The sequence below is a fragment of the Nerophis ophidion genome, linkage group LG09 (genome assembly GCF_033978795.1).
Source record: "Nerophis ophidion isolate RoL-2023_Sa linkage group LG09, RoL_Noph_v1.0, whole genome shotgun sequence".
In the NCBI taxonomy this organism is placed as follows: Eukaryota; Metazoa; Chordata; class Actinopteri; order Syngnathiformes; family Syngnathidae; genus Nerophis; species Nerophis ophidion.
Window position 1 is genome coordinate 2,581,554 of NC_084619.1, and position 19,916 is coordinate 2,601,469.

Here is a 19,916-nt window from a genome sequence, read left to right on the forward strand (position 1 = left end):
ATTAAAGGAAGATCTCCATCGAGACGGAGAGACTTTTAAAACTGAAGAAAGATAAGGAAGACTTCTATAAACAAGTTATCGATGCTTTTGTTCAAAAGGAGCGGCGCATGGACTTCGTTTATAAGTAAAGGTAAGACCATAATAAAGTATTTTTTTTATCAAATGTGCTTTTTTGTGTGTTACAGTTTGTATGTGGAAAGTTAAAGTACCAATGATTGGCACACACACTAGGTTTGGTGAAATTTGTCCTCTGCATTTGACCCTTGTTCACCCCTTAGGAGGTGAGGGGAGCAGTGAGCAGCTGTGGTGGCCACGCCCGGGAATCATTTTTGGTGATTTAACCCCCAATTCCAACCCTTGATGCTGAGTGCCAAGCAGGGAAGAAGCTGGTATGAGCTTTTAAACATAACCCTTTAACTGCTGCCAATCAAATGGTGAATAAGATACTCTATAGCAGTGCTTCTCAACCTTTTTTCAGTGATGTACCCCCTGTGAACATTTTTTTAATTCAAGTACCCCCCAATCAGAACAAAGCATTTTTGGTTGAAAAAAAGAGATAAAGAAGTAAAATACAGCACTATGTCATCAGTTTCTGATTTATTAAATTGTATAACAGTGCAAAATATTGCTCATTTGTAGTGGTCTTTCTTCAACTATTTGGAAAAATATATATAAAAATAACTAAAAACTTGTTGAAAAATGAACAAGTGATTGAATTAAAAATACAGATTTCTCCACATAGAAGTAATCATCAACTTAAAGTGCTCTCTTTGGGGATTGTAATAGAGATCCATCTGGATTCATCAACTTCATTCTAAACATTTCTTCACAGAAAAAGAAATATTTACCATCAATATTTATGAAACATGTCCACAAAAAATCTAGCTGTCAACACTGAATATTGCATTGTTGCATTTCTTTTTACACTTTATGAACATACATTCATATTTTGTTAAAGTATTATTCAATAAATATATTTATAAAGGATGAATTGTTGCTATTTTTAGAATACTTTAAAACATCTGCCGTACCCCTTGGCATACCTTCAAGTACCCCCAGGGGTACGCGTAACCCCATTTGAGAACCACTGCTCAATAGGTTTCAAATGTTTGTAAATCTGACTGTGATGAAGTCAGTGCCACACCAGCCATGAACTTCACTGCACGTCACTGATATATATATATATATATATATATATATATATATATATATATATATATATATATACATACATACATGCATACATACATACATACATACATACATACATACATACATACATAAATACATACATATTTATGTATGTATTTATATATATATATGACGTGCGGTGAAGTTCATGGCTGGTGTGGCACTGACTTCATCATATATATATATATATTAAAAAACACAAGATAGCATGCACCTATTTATTGGCGTACATTAAACTACAGTATTTAATTTAAATTTCAGCATCTGAATAAAATAAAATAAAACTAAATTATATAAAACAAAAGAAAATAAACAAAATACATTTTTAAAGTGCAAATTATTTGATTAGCAGTCTAAAATGTGATAAATAAATATATTTATAAAAGATGAATTGTTGCTATTTTTAGAATACTTTTAAAACATCTGACGTACCCCCTTGGCATACCTTCAAGTACCCCCAGGGTTACGCGTACCCCCATTTGAGAAACACTGCTCTATAGGTTTCAAATGTTTGTAAATCTGACTGTGATGAAGTCAGTGCCACACCAGCCATGAACTTCACTGCACGTCACTGATATATATATATATATATATATATATATATATATATATATATATATATATATATATATATATATATATATATATATATATATATATATATATATATATATATATATATATATATATATATATATATATATATATATATATATATATATATATATATATATATATATAAACACAAGAGAAGAACAAAACATGCACATATTTATTGGCGTACATTAAACTAAAGTATTTAATTTAAATTTCAGCATCTGATTTTGAATAAAATAAAATAAAATAAAACAAAATTATACAAAACATAAGTAAAATAAACATCCATCCATTCATTTTCTACCGCTTATTCCCTTTTGGGGTCGCGGGGGGCGCTGGCGCCTATCTCAGCTACAATCGGGCGGAAGGCGGGGTACACCCTGGACAAGTCGCCACACAAAATACATTTTTAAAGTGCAAATTTTTTGGTTATCAGACTAAAATGTTTTTAGTTTTTAAATCCCTACTGTAGGTTTGTAAATATACATACAAAAAAAAAATCCACAAGATAACAACAAAATATGCACCTATTTAATGGCATTGATTAAATTACATTAATCAATTAAAATTTCAACAAACTCAATGCAAAATAATTGCCGGTTGCCCAATGGTTGAAATTTCTAGAAAATAGGTGTGTAAAATAAAATAAAATACACTCAATCTATTAAAAACAAGTCCAAAACGATTTGCTTATCTGATTAAATAATTTTCCATCTTTAATTAGTGACTGTAGTTTTTTTTTTTTTAAAACAAGAAGAAAACAGCTGCACTTGTCTAACGGCATACAGAACAATATTAAGGTGCTAACAAGAAGTTGTGAAAAGCAACTAAAAAAAAACATGCAAGTAGGAGAATTTGGTGTAATCCTTTGACAAAAAAGGTGAGCAATCACACCTTTGCAACAAACGTGCCGCCCTGCAAACAAAGCAGAGAGTAGATCAAAGTCGGGTTAGCACACATGAACACAGGTTTGTTTAGTAAAGTTCTGCAGTGATTCTGCTGTGGTCAGCCTTGCTCTTACAGGGTCTGTCATCTGACCTCCGCCTCACCTTCCTGTCTTCACTGGACTCTTTACGGACCAGACCCTCGTCGCTGGCCGCCTGCAGGCTGTCGAAGGTCCCTTGCCGGTCCCGCTCCAAGCCGGCCGAGCCCCTCCCGCTGCGCCGGTTCTTCCAGAACTCCCTGATGGCCTCCAGGCAGGTGAACCTGGTGTCGGTGGTGCAGGCGTACATCCCGATGGGAACGGCCAGGACCATGGCCAGGACGATCACCACGATGTGAATCAGCTTCTCCCTCTGCTCCATCTCGGTGATGTCGCTCCCGGTCACGAAGACCACGCACTGGCCCGCCCGCGGCGCCTGGTTCTTCAGCGTGACGCAGATTTCGTACTTAGTGGCGGGCATCAGGTCCGAGACGGAGTAGGAGCGGATGCCGGGACCGATGTAGATGGTCTCCTTCTTGTCCGCGTTGGCTCGTCCCAAATGGATGGTGAACCAGGTCTGATCCGGGCGGTCCAAGGCGGCGAACCACTCGATGGATATGCCACGCACGGTCTGCCTGGCGATACGGAGGTCGATGAAGACGTTCTCGTCCCCGGCCGCCGCCGCCGACGGACCAGGGAGGGAGGAAGACCGCGAGCCGTCGGGTGAGACCACTTCCACCCGGATGTTGGCCGAGGAGTTTCCGATGAAGTTGACGGCGCTGCAGGTGTAGACGCCGTGGTCGGCGCCGTGGAGCGAGGGGATGACCAGGAGGGATCTGATGGTGTCTTCGTCCACGCGCTCCTTAGACTCTGGGAGGAACATAAGAAGGTCTTACAAGTGAAGAACCCATCCATCCATCCTTTTTCTACCGCTTATTCCCTTTGGGGTCGCGGGGGGCGCCGGTGCCTATCTCAACTACAATCGGGCGGAAGGCGGCGTACACCCTGGACAAGTCACCATGTCATTGCAGGGCCAACACAGATAGACAACATTCACACAGTCAAAAAGTTTGGGGCCCCCTGGTCTATGCTGTCTTCAAGCTGAAGTGGAGTGACCACAATAATGTTCAGCTCATGATGCAGAAAGTTGTTACAGGACAGCTTTTACAGATACTTCTAATACTCTTCTGTCTTGACTACTTTGCATCTGTAAATCTTTTTTTTTTGATACTTCGATAATTATTTGCTACTATTCTGCCAAATGTGAAATCCATCCATCCATCCATCATCTTCCGCTTATCCGAGGTCGGGTCGCGGGGGCAACAGCCTAAGCAGGGAAACCCAGACTTCCCTCTCCCCAGCCACTTCGTCCAGCTCTTCCCAGGGGATCCCGAGGCGTTCCCAGGCCAGCCGGGAGACATAGTCTTCCCAACGTGTCCTGGGTCTTCCCCGTGGCCTCCTACCGGTTGGACGTGCCCTAAACACCTCCCTAGGGAGGCGTTCGGGTGGCATCCTGACCAGATGCCCGAACCACCTCATCTGGCTCCTCTCCATGTGGAGGAGCAGCGGCTTTACTTTGAGTTCCTCCCGGATGACAGAGCTTCTCACCCTATCTCTAAGGGAGAGACCTGGAAACTCATTTCGGCCGCTTGTACCCGTGATCTTATCCTTTCGGTCATGACCCAAAGCTCATGACCATAGGTGAGGATGGGAACGTAGATCGACCGGTAAATTGAGAGCTTTGCCTTCCGGCTCAGCTCCTTCTTCACCACAACGGACCGGTGCAACGTCCGCATTACTGAAGACGCCGCACCGATCCGCCTGTCGACCTCACGATCCACTCTTCCCTCACTCGTGAACAAGACTCCTAGGTACTTGAACTCCTCCACTTGGGGCAGGGTCTCCTCCCCAACCCGGAGATGGCACTCCACCCTTTTCCGGGCGAGAACCATGGACTCGGACTTGGAGGTGCTGATTCTCATTCCGGTCGCTTCACACTCGGCTGCGAACCGATCCAGCGAGAGCTGAAGATCCCGGTCAGATGAAGCCATCAGGACCACATCATCTGCAAAAAGCAGAGACCTAATCCTGCGGTTACCAAACCGGAACCCCTCAACGCCTTGACTGCGCCTAGAAATTCTGTCCATAAAAGTTATGAACAGAATCGGTTCAAATGTGAAATAAGCTGCAATATTGTTCAATAAAGACACGTATTGGTAGCAAACGTGTCACGGACCGGTGCCGGTACCCGGACCAGTGGTTGGGGACTTCAGCCTTTTGAGCCGCTTGTGATTTAAGGCCATTTAAATATCAATCAATCAATCAATGTTTATTTATATAGCCCCAAATCACAAATGTCTCAAAGGACTGCACAAATCATTACGACTACAACATCCTCGGAAGAACCCACAAAAGGGCAATAAACATAGATTGATTGATTGACTGATGTAGAACACATAGAAGGGTTTTCCATTTAGAATTTTTTTTTTAATGTGTGTTCCTTTTGGATGAAAAAAGACCTGAATAGACCTAAACTTCTTATAATCCGGTGCGCCCTATGGTCCGGAAAATACGGTTCACTAGATATATTTTGTTCATGTTATGGCTCTAGCACTTTTTAGTGATGAGCTCCTGTTTTAACGGCAATACCTATGATACAATGACAGAGGTTTTACTCGTGACGTCCCCGCAAGGACGAAACCCGGCTAAAGCCCGATAATCTGCAACACCGATGGTGTGCGGCTTGACAGAATCAGTGGTTGACATCCAGATTGACTCCTCTTAAAGGAAGCTTTATAGAAGCCTGTGATTAAAATGTGAGCATAAGTATCTAATTTAGCCGAAGATATCAGGCCATGTGCCGGCGTGGATGTCACACTCTTACCATGAAATCCTCTGATTATCTTCAGACCATATGTCCACCACACCGCAGGGTCCGGCCGGCCCTTGGCGAGACAGCGCAGTGTGACGTTGGTGCCCAGTGGCAGGCTTACGTTGGACGACGGCGTGGTGACCACGGGCTTCATGCAGGCCTGCAGCTCGACCTCGTGGAAGAACTTGCTGGCCCTATAGTCCGGCCCGGAGCAGGTCAAGTAGGAGTTCATCAGAATAATCGGGGGGCTTAGAGACCTGATGAACTCCACAAAGCCCTTGAGACGGCAGTCGCACAGCCAGGCGTTGTCGTGGAGCGCCAAGACCACGTTGGGCCCGGAAGCGCTCGCCTCCTTGTCCTCCTCGCTCTGCAGTTTTTGGTACAGCGGCCAGTTTTGGAAGACCTCCTTGGATATGACCGTAAGCCGATTGAAGGATAAGTCTAAGTAAGTCAGATCGGGCAAATATTTTAACGCGTGCTCCGGCAGCACGTCCAACTCGTTGTGTTTCAGGTCCAGGATCTTCAGCCACGGGGTGTCCTCGAACGCCGTCCATGGCACGGAGCGCAGCTTGTTCCCTTGCAGGCGCAGCTCGGTCAGGTTCCTCACGCCTTCCAGAGCCTTGGAGTTGATCAAGGTGATGTCGTTGAAGTTCAACCACAGGTTTTCCAAGGCGGACGTCCTAGAGAAAGCCCCACGTCCGATTTCAAAGAATTTGGATTTTTCTATTCGGATCTTGGTCATATCATGTGGAATGTTCTCCGGTATGGCCCTAAAGGTGTTCTCTTCCATGCATATAAGCGACCTGTGAACAATTCAAAACCATCTGGCATGAAACTGCAATGTTTTCGTTGCCGCACTGACACGGAAACAAGGTTAAGTGCTCTCGGCTGGAGCGAAGTCTTACCTTCCATGACGGTCCTCGATGCAGCTGCACCCTCGTAAACACGGAGAAAAGCTCTCCAGTCCGTGAACGTGAAGCAAAACACTAACCAGCAGGCAGTAAACTGTGTCCATAGTCTGGCAAAGAAGCCCGAATGGCGAGCGACATTCGTGCTCAAGACACGTCCAGTAAAGCAGACGAGGGAAGCTTCTTAAGACTAATCCTGTCCCGGGCGCACAATACCTAATTCTTGACAGAGTCAGCAGGTCTGACCTACTGTATAGCAAGGCAGGTGCCGCCCACAGATAATTAGCCCGTTAATGAGGATTGGAAGCGGCTGCTGGCTGGCACACTTGCCAGGTCTGCTGGTTGACCTTCATGTTCCTGCTTAGTGCAATGTGCCTGACTTTGGAGATCAATCAAATCCATCCTATCCTAGTAGAACAGACCTGGGTCAAATATTTTTTTAGACCTTTAACATCGAAACTGTAGCCGCCTTTATGTTGCTGTTTTTAAATCTTGAACAATAGAAAGTACTTCAATGGTTGGAATCTGCGTTTTTGAGTGATATGCAAGTTATTATAGAGCGCCTACTGACCAACTGCATCTCTGACTGGACTGGATCCTGCAGCGCCTCAGACTGGAAGTTGTCAGGCTTGCCACTGACAGTTTGTTTGTGTTTTACTTTCTCCTCTGTGTGTTTAGTATTTTCTGTCCTTAATTCCTGTCAGCACTCTTATTTTGGTTCAGCTTCCTGTTTGTCTCCCTGAGTGCTTTGTTTCCCGTCAGATGCGGCAGATTGGCACCTGGCCACACCTGGTGTCAATCAGCCCGCTCCTATTTGTACCTGCTTTGTCTTCCAGTCATCCATCCATCCATTTTCTACCGCTTATACCCTTTTGGGGTCGCGGGGGCGCTGGCGCCTATGTCAGCTACAATCGGGCGGAAGGCGGGGTACACCCTGGACAAGTCGCCACCTCATCGCAGGGCCAACACAGATAGACAGACAACATTCACACTCACATTCACACACTAGGGCCAATTTAGTGCCAATCAACCTATCCCCAGGTGCATGTCTTTGGAGGTGGGAGGAAGCCGGAGTACCCGGAGGGAACCCACGCATTCACGGGGAGAACATGCAAACTCCACACAGAAAGATCTCGAGCCTGGATTTGAACCCAGGATTGCAGGACCTTCGTATTGTGAGGCAGACGCACTAACCCCTCTGCCACCGTGAAGCCAGTGCTGGATTGTTGTCTTGTCGATGTCGCTCTTGTCGGTCCTGTTGTGTCGTTCGGTGTCTTGTATTTGCAGCGTAGCGGTAAGCTATACCTGTTAGATTTGTGTAGCTTACTGTTCTTTGTTCCCTGCTTCCAGTTTGTTTTGTACTACACATTACGACTTCTGTTTTTCTGCTCGCTACCCGCTAGCTTCCACGCTAGACCCTTTTTGTTTTTGCCAGCTTCCATGTTAAGCTCCTTTTATTTTCTAGCTCCCATGCTAGCTCCCGTAGTTTGTTATCCGCCTCGTGCGCGCTTTTGGTTGTACCCCTTTGGTTTGTTCTTGTTCTAATATTTATATTAAATAATTTTTTCACATTCAATGCCTGCCTCCTTCTCTGCATCTTGGGGTTCGTCACCAACAAACTCTGACAAAAGTCTCTCCAGGGAGTGGTGAGGACGGCGGGAAAGGTCATCAGGACTCCCTTTCCTCCTATCCAGGAGATCGCAAAAAGCCGCTGCCTGACCAGAGCTCAGAAAATTCTGCAGAGGCTCCTTCAACCCTCACCAAGGACTGTTTTCACTGCTGGACTCTAGAAAGAAGTTCCCCAGCCTCCGAAGCAGAACCTCCAGGTTCTGTAACAGCTTCTTCCCTCAGGCCGTAAGACTCTTGAACACATCATTATAATCCACTAATTTCCAAACAAAAATGGATTAACTCGCTGGAATATAAAAACAATATAACATACATCCAGAAACTTGGATGCATAATGCAAAAGTGCAATACATTTATCTGTACAGTAATCTATCTATTAATATCTGCACCTTATTGCTCTTTTATCCTGCATTAAACACACACATACATACATATATATATATATATATATATATATATATATATATATATATATATATATATATATATATGTCTTGATTGGATTATCCAGAGAATAGTGCTCGATACCGTGGTAGAGCGCAATATGTAGGTGTGGGAAAAATCACAAGACTACTTCATCTCTACAGAACTGTTTCATGAGGGGTTCCCTCAATCATCAGGAGAAAAATCTCTTGATGATTGAGGGAACCCCTCATGAAACAGTGTGTGTGTGTGTGTGTGTGTGTGTGTGTGTGTGTGTGTGTGTGTGTGTGTGTGTGTGTGTGTGTGTGTGTGTGTGTGTGTGTGTGTGTGTGAAAAATCACAAGACTACTTCATCTCTACAGAACTGTTTCATGAGGGGTTCCCTCAGTCATCATTGTGGGAACCCCTCATGAAACAGTGTGTGTGTGTGTGTGTGTGTGTGTGTGTGTGTGTGTGTGTGTGCGTGTGTGTGTGTGTGTGTGTGTGTGTGTGTGTGTGTGTGTGTGTGTGTGTGTGTGTGTGTGTGTGTGTGTGTGTGTGTGTGTGTGTGTGTGTGTGTGAAAAATCACAAGACTACTTCATCTCTACAGAACTGTTTCATGAGGGGTTCCCTCAATCATCATTGTGGGAACCCCTCATGAAACAGTGTGTGTGTGTGTGTGTGTGTGTGTGTGTGTGTGCGTGCGTGTGTGTGTGTGTGTGTGTGTGTGTGTGTGTGTGTGTGTGTGTGTGTGTGTGTGTGTGTGTGTGTGTGTGTGTGTGTGTGTGTGAAAAATCACAAGACTACTTCATCTCTACAGAACTGTTTCATGAGGGGTTCCCTCAATCATCAGGAGAAAAATCTCCTGATGATTGAGGGAACCCCTCATGAAACAGTGTGTGTGTGTGTGTGTGTGTGTGTGTGTGTGTGTGTGTGTGTGTGTGTGTGTGTGTGTGTGTGTGTGTGTGTGTGTGTGTGAAAAATCACAAGACTACTTCATCTCTACAGAACTGTTTCATGAGGGGTTCCCTCAATCATCAGGAGAAAAATCTCCTGATGATTGTGGGAACCCCTCATGAAATAGTGTGTGTGTGTGTGTGTGTGTATGTGTGTGTGTGTGTATGTGTGTGTGTGTGTGTGTGTGTGTGTGTGTGTGTGTGTGTGTGTGTGTGTGTGTGTGTGTGTGTGTGTGTGTGTGTGTGTGTGTGTGTGTGGTAAAAATCACAAGACTACTTCATCTCTACAGAACTGTTTCATGAGGGGTTCCCTCAATCATCAGGAGAAAAATCTCCTGATGATTGTGGGAACCCCTCATGAAACAGTATGTGTGTGTGTGTGTGTGTGTGTGTGTGTGTGTGTGTGTGTGTGTGTGTGTGTGTGTGTGTGTGTGTGTGTGTGTGTGTGTGAAAAATCACAAGACTACTTCATCTCTACAGAACTGTTTCATGAGGGGTTCCCTCAATCATCAGGAGAAAAATCTCCTGATGATTGAGGGAACCCCTCATGAAACAGTATGTGTGTGTGTGTGTGTGTGTGTGTGTGTGTGTGTGTGTGTGTGTGTGTGTGTGTGTGTGTGTGTGTGTGTGTGTGTGTGTGTGTGTGTGTGTGTGTGAAAAATCACAAGACTACTTCATCTCTACAGAACTGTTTCATGAGGGGTTCCCTCAATCATCAGGAGAAAAATCTCCTGATGATTGTGGGAACCCCTCATGAAATAGTAAATAAATAAATAAATGGGTTGTACTTGTATAGCGCTTTTCTACCTTCAAGGTACTCAAAGCGCTTTGACACTACTTCCACATTTACCCATTCACACACACATTCACACACTGATGGAGGGAGCTGCCATGCAAGGCGCTAACCAGCACCCATCAGGAGCAAGGGTGAAGTGTCTTGCTCAGGACACAACGGACGTGACGAAGTTGGTACTAGGTGGGAATTGAACCAGGGACGCTCGGGTTGCGCACGGCCACTCTCCCACTGCGCCACGCCGTCCCGATGATTGAGGGAACCCCTCATGAAACAGTGTGTGTGTGTGTGTGTGTGTGTGTGTGTGTGTGTGTGTGTGTGTGTGTGTGTGTGTGTGTGTGTGTGTGTGTGTGTGTGTGTGTGTGTGTGTGTGTGTGTGTGTGTGTGTGTGTGTCACTTATCTTCAACACTTTTATGAGCTTGGGAATGGTGTTCCTGGGATTAAAAGCCTCACCTTTTGTTCTCTAAACACATTGCTGGAGAACAAAACAAGACGGGCTTGATATAAAACCAAAAAGATGAGGTTAAAGGAGAACATTATCACAATTTCAAAAGGGTTAAAAACAATAAAAATCAGTTCCCAGTGGATTGTTGTATTTTTTGAAGTTTTTATCAAAATGTTACCGGTCTCGGAATATCCCTAAATAAAGCTTTAAAGTGCCTTATTTTCACGATCTTCGAAACCACTATCCATTTCCCTGTGACGTCACACAGTGCTGCCAATGTAAACAAACAATGGGAATACCACAGCAAGATATAGCGACATTAGCTCGGATTCAAACTCGGATTTCAGCGACTTAAGCGATTCAACAGATTACGCATGTATTGAAACAGATGGTTGGAGTATGAAAGTATTGAAGAAGAAACTGAAGCTATTGAGCGAATAGCTATTGACGCTATTCATAGATAGATAGATAGATAGTACTTTATTGATTCCTTCAGGAAAATTAAATTTCCAGCATCAGTGTACAGAGTTGAGATCAATTTAAAAAAGAGTAAAAAGTAAATAATGGGGGTTTAAAGGGAAACAAAATAGAGAAATATTACAAAAAGAATAAAAACAATGGGAATAACAATATAACAGTAAAATAAGAATATAACAAGACAAAGTAGGCAGTAGTGACCATGTTATGAAAACGTATTGCACTGTTATTGTTTTGCATCCCCTGTCATCCTAGTACCCCCCGCCCCCCGTCCCAGAGAGGAGTTGTACAGTCTAATGGCGTGTGGGACAAAGGAGTTCTTGAGTCTATTAGTCCTGCACTTGGGATGAAGCAGTCTAGAACTGAACAGGCTCCTCTGGCTACTGATAACACTATGCAGAGGGTGACTGGCATCATCCAGGATGCTCACTAGTTTGTCAACAGTCTTCTTCTCTGCCACCCTCACCAGTGAGTCCACTTTCATTCCCATTGTAGAACCGGCCCGCCTGATCAGTTTCTCAAGTCTGGAGCTGTCCTTCTTAGATGTACTGCCCCCCCAGCACACTACTATGTAGAACAGAACACTGGCAACCACAGACTGGTAGTACATCCACAGGAGTTTTCTACAAATGTTGAAGGAGTGCAGTCTCCTGAGGAAGTACAGCCTGCTCTGTCCTTTCTTGTACTGGTGGTCCGTGTTAACAGTCCAGTCCAGCTTATTGTCCACCCAAACCCCGAGGTACTTGAATGAGTCCTCGGTCTGTACCTCAACTCCCTCGATCACAATAGGTTGTGACCGTGGACTCGACCTCCCAAAGTCAATGACCAGCTCCTTGGTCTTTGACGGATTGAGCTGCCAGAGGTTCATAGCCATAGCATGGCCGAACAGCTGCATTAGCATCGCCGGTAAAATGTGCGGACCAAACGATCAGGACTTTCGCATCTTGTGACACTGGAGCAACTTAAATCCGTCGATTGGTAAGTGTTTTTTTCTAATTAAATGTGGGTGGAAGGAAACGTAATATAGTTGCAAATGCATCTGCAGGTTATCCATACATCTCTGTGCCATGTCTGCTTTAGCACCGCCTGTACATAGCATGTTAGCATCGATTAGCGTAGCATGTTAGTATCGATTCGCTGGCAGTCAACATCAACAAAACTCACCTTTGTGATTTCGTTGACTTTATAGTTGCAAATGCATCTGCAGGTTATCCATACATCTCTGTGCCATGTCTGCTTTAGCACCGCCGGTAAATAGCATGTTAGCATTGATTAGCTGGCAGTCAACATCAACAAAACTCACCTTTGTGATTTCGTTGACTTTATAGTTGCAAATGCATCTGCAGGTTATCCATACATCTCTGTGCCATGTCTGCTTTAGCACCGCCGGTAAATAGCATGTTAGCATTGATTAGCTGGCAGTCAACATCAACAAAACTCACCTTTGTGATTTCGTTGACTTTATAGTTGCAAATGCATCTGCAGGTTATCCATACATCTCTGTGCCATGTCTGCTTTAGCATCACCGGTAAAATGTGGAGACATTCTGGCACATTCAATGGGGGTCTGGCGGCAGACACTTTGGCATCTTGGGGCCAGTGGTGCAACTTGAATCCCTCCCTGTTAGTGTTGTTACACCCTCCGACAACACACCCACCAGGCATGATGTCTCCAAGGTTCCAAAAAATAGTCAAAAAAACGGAAAATAACAGAGCTGAGACCCGGTGTTTGTAATGTGTTGAAAATGAAAATGGTGGGTGTGTTACCTCGGCGACGTCACATTCTGACGTTATCGCAAAAAGAGCGATAAACAGAAAGGCGTTTAATTCGCCAAAATTCACCCATTTAGAGTTCGGAAATCAGTTAAAAAAATAGATGGTCTTTTTTCTGCACCATCAAGGTATATATTGACGCTTACATAGGTCTGCTGATAATGTTCCCCTTTAAGGTGACGACAGACCACTCATCCATTCTGTTCTACAAAAAACGAGGGTCGGGGTTTCAAATTAGGGTTTAAAATGAAGGTTGAGTTAGATTCAATGCCAGGGTTCTGGTTTCACTTCAAGTTAGGGTTGGGGTTGAATAAGAAGCAATGAGTTAAAGATAAGAACACACATATTTAGCAGATGTTCATATAGATATAGAAAAGTTTATTTAACTGTAATCAAATAAATACACCTGGAGGGCAGGGATGTTTCTAAATGGCGCAAATAAACAAACACAATGGCGACGGCTACCTGTATATGGGACTAAAAATAGATCTTTATTTACACGGCGTCATAGTTCAGTCCGTTCTGTACTTCTCTCCAGCTCCAGCTTGTGTGCGTTCACCAGAGTGTTGAGCCATGCCTGTGTGTATATATCTCCTCTGAGAACATATGACAGATATATACAGAGGCACAGACTTGACCATATATATGGAAGTAATTACAAATCACACACGTACATATAAACAATGTGAGTATTTTTTGTTCCCTTTAAAATCGGATCAGGCTGCTGAGGTTTCTGGTCTGGCAATTGATATTCCCTAGCCCAGGGGTGCCCACACTTTTTCTGCAGGCGAGCTACTTTTCAATTGACCAACTCGAGGGGATCTACCTCATTTATATATATCATTTATATTTATTTATTTATGAAAGAGACATTTTTGTAAACAAGTTAAATGTGTTTAATGATAATACAAGCATGTGTAACACATATAGATGTCTTTCTTTCACAAAGACAAGAATATAAGTTGGTGTATTACCTGATTCTGATGACTTGCATTGATTGGAATCAGACAGTAATGATGATAACGCCCGCATTTTCAAATGGAGGAGAAAAAAAGTGGTCCTTTCTGTACAATACCACATGAAAGTGGTTGGTTTTTGGCATCTAATTCATCCAGCTTCCATACACTTTACAAGAAAAACATTGGCGGCAAATTCCGTAGCTTGCTTGATTGACATTCACGGCACCCGAGGGTCTTGTGAGATGACGCTGGCTGCTGCCAGTTCATTATTATGAAAAAATGACAGAGAGGAAGGCGAGAAACACTTTTTATTTCAACAGACTTTCGCGCCGTCCCTTCCGTCAAAACTCTAAAGGCCGACTGCACATTTCCTATCTTCACAATAAAAGCCCTGCTTCATGCTGCCTGCGCTAACAAAATAAGAGTCTCGGAAAGCAAGTGATGTGCACGCCAGCTTTCTGAGGGATCGCTTGTGCACGCCAGTTTTCCGAGACTCTGTATTTAGTTAGCGCAGGCAGCATGAAGCAGGGCTTTTATTGTGAAGATAGGAAATGTGCAGTCGGCCTTTAGAGTTTTGACGGAAGGTACGGCGCGAGAGTCTGTTGAAATAAAAAGTGTTTCTCGCCTTCCTCTCGGTCATATTTTCATAATAATGATCTTGCAGCAGCCAGCGTCATCTCACAAGACCCTCCGGTACCGTGAATGTCATTTAAGTGACGTCTTGGTGAAGATTGATGATCACTCATTTTTAGGTCTATTTTTTTTAAAAGCCTGGCTGGAGATCGACTGACACACCCCCCGCGGTCGACTGGTAGCTCGCGATCGACGTAATGGGCACCCCTGCCCTAGACCGATATTTCCATGATGGTGCAGCGTGCAAAGGTCCTTTGATAGAAGTTGCCTCTGGGCGGAGGCGGAGTCGCAGGCGTGGTCCAGCGCGGAGGAACGGGAGGCGGGGAATCCCATGGCACGTGAGGGCGGTGGCCGGCGGGGGCGCCCACGTCGGGATGCGGCCGAGCTTGGTGGTACGGCTGGTGCTGGGGATACGGATGCGGGTGAAAGTGAGGATGCGATCGGCCGCGATGGTTCGGACTGGGACACGGAGGAGGAGGGTGAGAGCAGGGGAGGTGACGCGGCGGAGGAGCCGGAGCTGGAGCATGACGTCAGCAGAAGTACTCATTAGGCTGTCCCTCTATTTTAGCCGTGGCCTCGGAATCCAGGCTGGAGCGGGCCGATAGCAGCCGGTTGGACTCTTCGGGGTTGAGTCTGTTCAAGTATTCCCCTTCCAGACCTTTAGCTTTAGTCCCGGGCGACAGTGTCTCAAACGTCACGTAGGAATCTTGGATGTCCTTGGATTTTTTTCCCCAGTACTTCTGGATTCGTCTCTTCAAGGCCCCGCAACACACGATGACGGTGAGGGGTACCGCGATGATGCAAGCCACCGTGATGACGATCACGTTGATGAGCTTCTGCGTGCCGGTCGCACTCGCCGCCTCATCCGTGGAAAAAATGACACACTGCTCCTTCTTGGGGATGAGCCCCCTCACGCACACGCAGGCGATGTACTTGGTCCTGGGCACTAGCCCTTCAATGGTCACTCGGTTCTGGCCCGCCCCCACATTGATCTTCCTCATGTCTCTCTCTCCGAACACGGCGTACAACACGCTGAAGGCCGTCGTGTTCTTGGCTTTGGGAGCTCGCCAGTTCAGAGAGATGGTATTGTCCGTGTCGCCCACCACCTTGACTGAGCGGACCACTCTGTCTGGGTCCTGCTGCAAGGACGAGGTGTTCGCCGCCAAGTTGCTGAGGTTGGTTTTCTCCAGATCCAGGAAGGTGTCTGTGGCTGGGTCCGCTGACGGTTGGTCGGAGAGGCTGTAACTGTCCAAACTGGGGTCAGGGAGTTTGGGTGGGACCCCAAGATCCAAGACAGGTGCCAAGGTAGGAGCGGCGGTTGAAGCAAAGTATTTGGCCACCAGCTTCTCTTGATAGGCAGCTTTTCCGACAGCGTTGGATTTTCTGGCTTTGGCTTTCTTATCATTGCTAGTTTGGTTGCTGTCAGATTTCGGCGAATTCGATACGACTAAAGAAATGACAGCCTCGGCGTTCCCTGCGTAGTTGGAGGCCTTGCAGATATATTTCCCTGAATCCCGATAGGACACAGCCGGAACACTGAGGATGGACCAGGTGATGCCATCCTTGGACGTTTCCTGCTGGACTGTGACAGAAATGCAAGGTTTAGTTCCAGATCCTCCACATAGTAAAACGATCCGCAGACTCACCTGTTCCGTTGAGGACCCGCTTATCTGCCCTGCGCCATGTCAAGTCTGGAATGGGCACCCCGATCGTCCCGCAGCGGAGCAGCACGTTATTCCCGACGCCGCTGCGGACCCGCGCCACGGCCGTGTGGATCTGGGGCAGCTGACAGCGCCTCAGCTCCGCGTCGCTAAACAAAACTCCCGATACACTCTCGGGGGCGGAGCAGCGCAGCCTGGTGTCGATGAACGCCACCGAGACCGTGGGGGACTTCTGGAACTGGATCAGGTCGTAGAGGCGACAGTCGCAGACCCAGGGGTTGTCATGGAGACCTGGGGGTGAAGGTCACAGGTAATGAGGTGCATGGCAGAGCATCATTGCGATGGCGCGGCTTGCAGATGGCCAATGTGGAAGATGTTAAGCTTGTAAGCGGATTAACGTTTAATTCATAAACTACATCACGACCATGACTACGGCAATGATGATGATGAGGATGAGCAAGGTCAGTTTTACCCTCACGTCCTTCATCAAAGACCGGCTTTTATAAAACTAACAGCTGTTCTCAGTAGCAAAGATTATCTGAATGCACCTTTTTGTATTTACAATTTGATGATTGGATTTTGAAATGCGACAGAAGGCTGAGCAATACCTGACATGCAAAAATGTTAAGACCGACAAAATTTGCTCTAAAGCAAAGTTCTTAGAATGTGAAGACTGGTTCAGTGGATTTAAAAAAATAAGAAAAGTATCTTTTTCAACCCACTAAGCTAATATCTGTGACTTTTTAAATGGATTTTAACATGCGACAGAAGGCTGAGCAACACTCAACATCCAAAAACGTCAAGATCAACAAAATTAGCTATGAATCAGAGTTTTTAGAATCTGGGAACTGGTTCAGCAGCTTTAAAAATTATGAAAAGCTTATTTTCCAACCCACTAAGCTAATTTCAGTGACTTTTTAAATGGATTTTAACATGCGACAGAAGGCTAAGCAACATCAGACATGCAAACATGTTAAGACCAACAAACTTGGCTCAAAAGCAGAGTTTTTACAATGTGAAAACTGGTTCAGCAGCTTGAAAAAAGAAAGAAAATCATATTTTCCAACCCACTAAGCAAATTTTACTGACTTTTTAAATGCATTTTAACATGTGACAGAAGGGGGAGCCACACCCGACATGCAAACACGTCAAGACCGACAAAATTAGCTCAAAAGCAGAGTTTTTAGAATGTAAAAACTAGTTCAGTAGCTTGGAAAAATTTAAAAAAAACATATTTTCTAAACCTACTGAGATAATTTGAGTGACTTTTTAAATGCATTTTAACATACGACAGAAGGCTAAGCAACACTTGACATGCAAAAATGTGAAATCCAACAAAATTAGATCCAAAGCAGAGTTTTTAGAATGTGGAAACTGGTACAGCAGCTTTAGAAATATAAAGAAAAGCATATTTTTCAAACCACTAAGCTAGTTTCAGTGATTTTTTTCAAAGCATTTTAACATGTGACAGAATGCTGAGCAAAACCCAACATCCAAAAACATCAAGACCAACAAAATTAGCTATAAAGCAGACTTTTTAGAATGTGAAAACTAGTTCGGTAGCTTGGAAAAATTAAGAAAATCATATCTTTCAACCCACTAAGCTCATTTGAGTGACTTTTTAAAATGCATTTTAACATGCGACAGAAAGCTGAGCAACACCCGACATGCAAAAATGTTAAAACCGACAAAATTCGATCTAAAGCAGAGTTTTTAGAATGTGAAACTGGTTCAGTAGCTTTAAAAAAAATGAAGAAAAGTATCTTTTCAACCCTCTAAGCTAAATAAGTGACTTTTCAAAGGAATTTTAACATACGACAGAAGGCTAAGCAACACTTGACATGCAAAAATGTGAAATCGAACAAAATTAGATCCAAAGCAGAGTTTTTAGAATGTGGAAACTGGTACAGCAGCTTTAGAAATATAAAGAAAAGCATATTTTTCAAACCACTAAGCTAGTTTCACTGATTTTTTTTAAAAGCATTTTAACATGTGAAAGAAGGCTGAGCAAAACCCAACATCCAAAAACATCAAGACCAACAAAATTAGACTTTTTAGAATGTGAAAACTAGTTCGGTAGCTTGGAAAAATTAAGAAAATCATATCTTTCAACCCACTAAGCTCATTTGAGTGACTTTTTAAAATGCATTTTAACATGCGACAGAAAGCTGAGCAACACCCGACATGCAAAAATGTTAAAACCGACAAAATTCGATCTAAAGCAGAGTTTTTAGAATGTGAAACTGGTTCAGCAGCTTTAAAAAAATTAAGAAAAGTATCTTTTCAACCCTTTAAGCTAAATAAGAGACTTTTCACTTTTCAAAATAATTTTAACATGCGACAGAAGGCTGAGCACACCTGAACACAAAAAAATGTTGCTCTGAAGCAGTTTTTAGCATGTGGAAACTGGTTCAGCAGCTTAAAATTTTTTTTTAAAAGCATCTTTTTCAACCCACTAAGCTAATTCCAGTGACTTTTTAAAAGCATCTTAACATGCTTTTAGAAGGCTTGCTCAGGGTTGCTCATCTTAAGACTGAGCAACACCCAACATCAAAAACAAAAAATTAGCCCTAAAGCTGAGTTTTTAGAATATGAAAACTGGTTCAGCAGCTTGGAAAAATTAAGAAAAGCCTATTTTCTAACCCACTGAGCTAATTTCAGTGACTTTTTAAATGAATTTTAAAATGTGACAGAAGGCTGAGCAACACCTGACATGCAAAAATGTTAAGACCGACAAAATTTGCTCTAAAGATGAGTTCTTAGAATGTGAAAACTGGTTCAGCGGCTTTAAAGAAATAAAGAAAAGTATCTTTTTCAACCCACTAAGTTAATAGAAGTGACTTTTTAAAGGTATTTTAAAATGTGACAGAAGGCTGAGCAATACCTGACATGCAAAAATGTTAAGACCGACAAAATTTGCTCTAAAGATGAGTTCTTAGAATGTGAAGACTGGTTCAGTGGATTTTAAAAAATAAGAAAAGTATATTTTTCAACCCACTAAGCTAATTTCAGTGACTTTTTAAATGGATTTTAAAATGTGACAGAAGGCTGAGCAACACTCAACATCCAAAAACGTCAAGACCAACAAAATTAGCTATAAATCAGAGTTTTTAGAATGTGGGAACTGGTTCAGCAGCTTAAAAAATTATGAAAAGCTTATTTTTCCAACCCACTAAACTAATTTCAGTGACTTTTTAAAGGCATTTTAACATGCGACAGAAGGCTGAGCAACATCAGACATGCAAACATGTTAAGACCAACAAACTTGGCTCTAAAGCAAAGTTTTTACAATGTGAAAACTGGTTCAGCAGCTTGAAAAAAGAAAGAAAATCATATTTTCCAACCCACTAAGCACATTTTACTGACTTTTTAAATGCATTTTAACATGTGACAGAAGGGGGAGCCACACCCGACATGCAAAAACGTCAAGACCGTCAAAATTAGCTCAAAGGCAGAGTTTTTAGAATGTGAAAACTAGTTCAGTAGCTTGGAAAAATTTTAAAAAAGCATATTTTCTAAACCTACTAAGCTAATTTGAGTGACTTTTTAAATGCATTTTAACATACGACAGAAGGCTGAGCAATACCTGACATGCAAAAATGTTAAGACCGACAAAATTTGCTCTGAAGATGAGTTCTTAGAATGTGAAGACTGGTTCAGTGGATTTAAAAAAAATAAGAAAAGTATCTTTTTCAAC

General features: G+C 43.5%; 2 protein-coding genes across 3 annotated transcripts in view; both read right to left on the reverse strand.

Annotated features, from left to right (window-relative positions):
• Positions 1-1,939: 1,939 nt before the first annotated feature.
• On the reverse strand, positions 1,940-6,713 carry lrit2 (leucine-rich repeat, immunoglobulin-like and transmembrane domains 2). 2 transcript variants are annotated; one of them, XM_061910042.1, is made up of 4 exons: positions 6,488-6,713; positions 5,595-6,385; positions 2,838-3,580; positions 1,940-2,703 (listed from the first exon to the last, which is right to left on the reverse strand). In XM_061910042.1, the coding sequence occupies exons 1-4, from the start codon at positions 6,595-6,597 to the stop codon at positions 2,677-2,679; spliced, it is 1,671 nt and encodes a 556-aa protein (XP_061766026.1). In that variant the 5' UTR covers positions 6,598-6,713; the 3' UTR covers positions 1,940-2,676. The 2 variants fall into 2 exon arrangements, with proteins under 2 accessions (XP_061766026.1, XP_061766025.1); XM_061910041.1 differs by having other exon boundaries at positions 1,940-3,580.
• Positions 6,714-14,572: 7,859 nt separating this feature from the next.
• lrit1a (leucine-rich repeat, immunoglobulin-like and transmembrane domains 1a) overlaps positions 14,573-19,916 on the reverse strand; it is a 39,225-nt gene continuing 33,881 nt past the window's right edge. Inside the window, exons 3-4 of the mRNA XM_061910046.1 lie at positions 16,205-16,510; positions 14,573-16,140 (exon numbers count right to left, since the gene is read on the reverse strand). Coding sequence (XP_061766030.1) covers positions 15,089-16,140; positions 16,205-16,510 — 1,358 coding nt within the window. The 3' untranslated portion in view covers positions 14,573-15,088. The remainder of the gene's footprint in view (positions 16,141-16,204; positions 16,511-19,916) is intronic.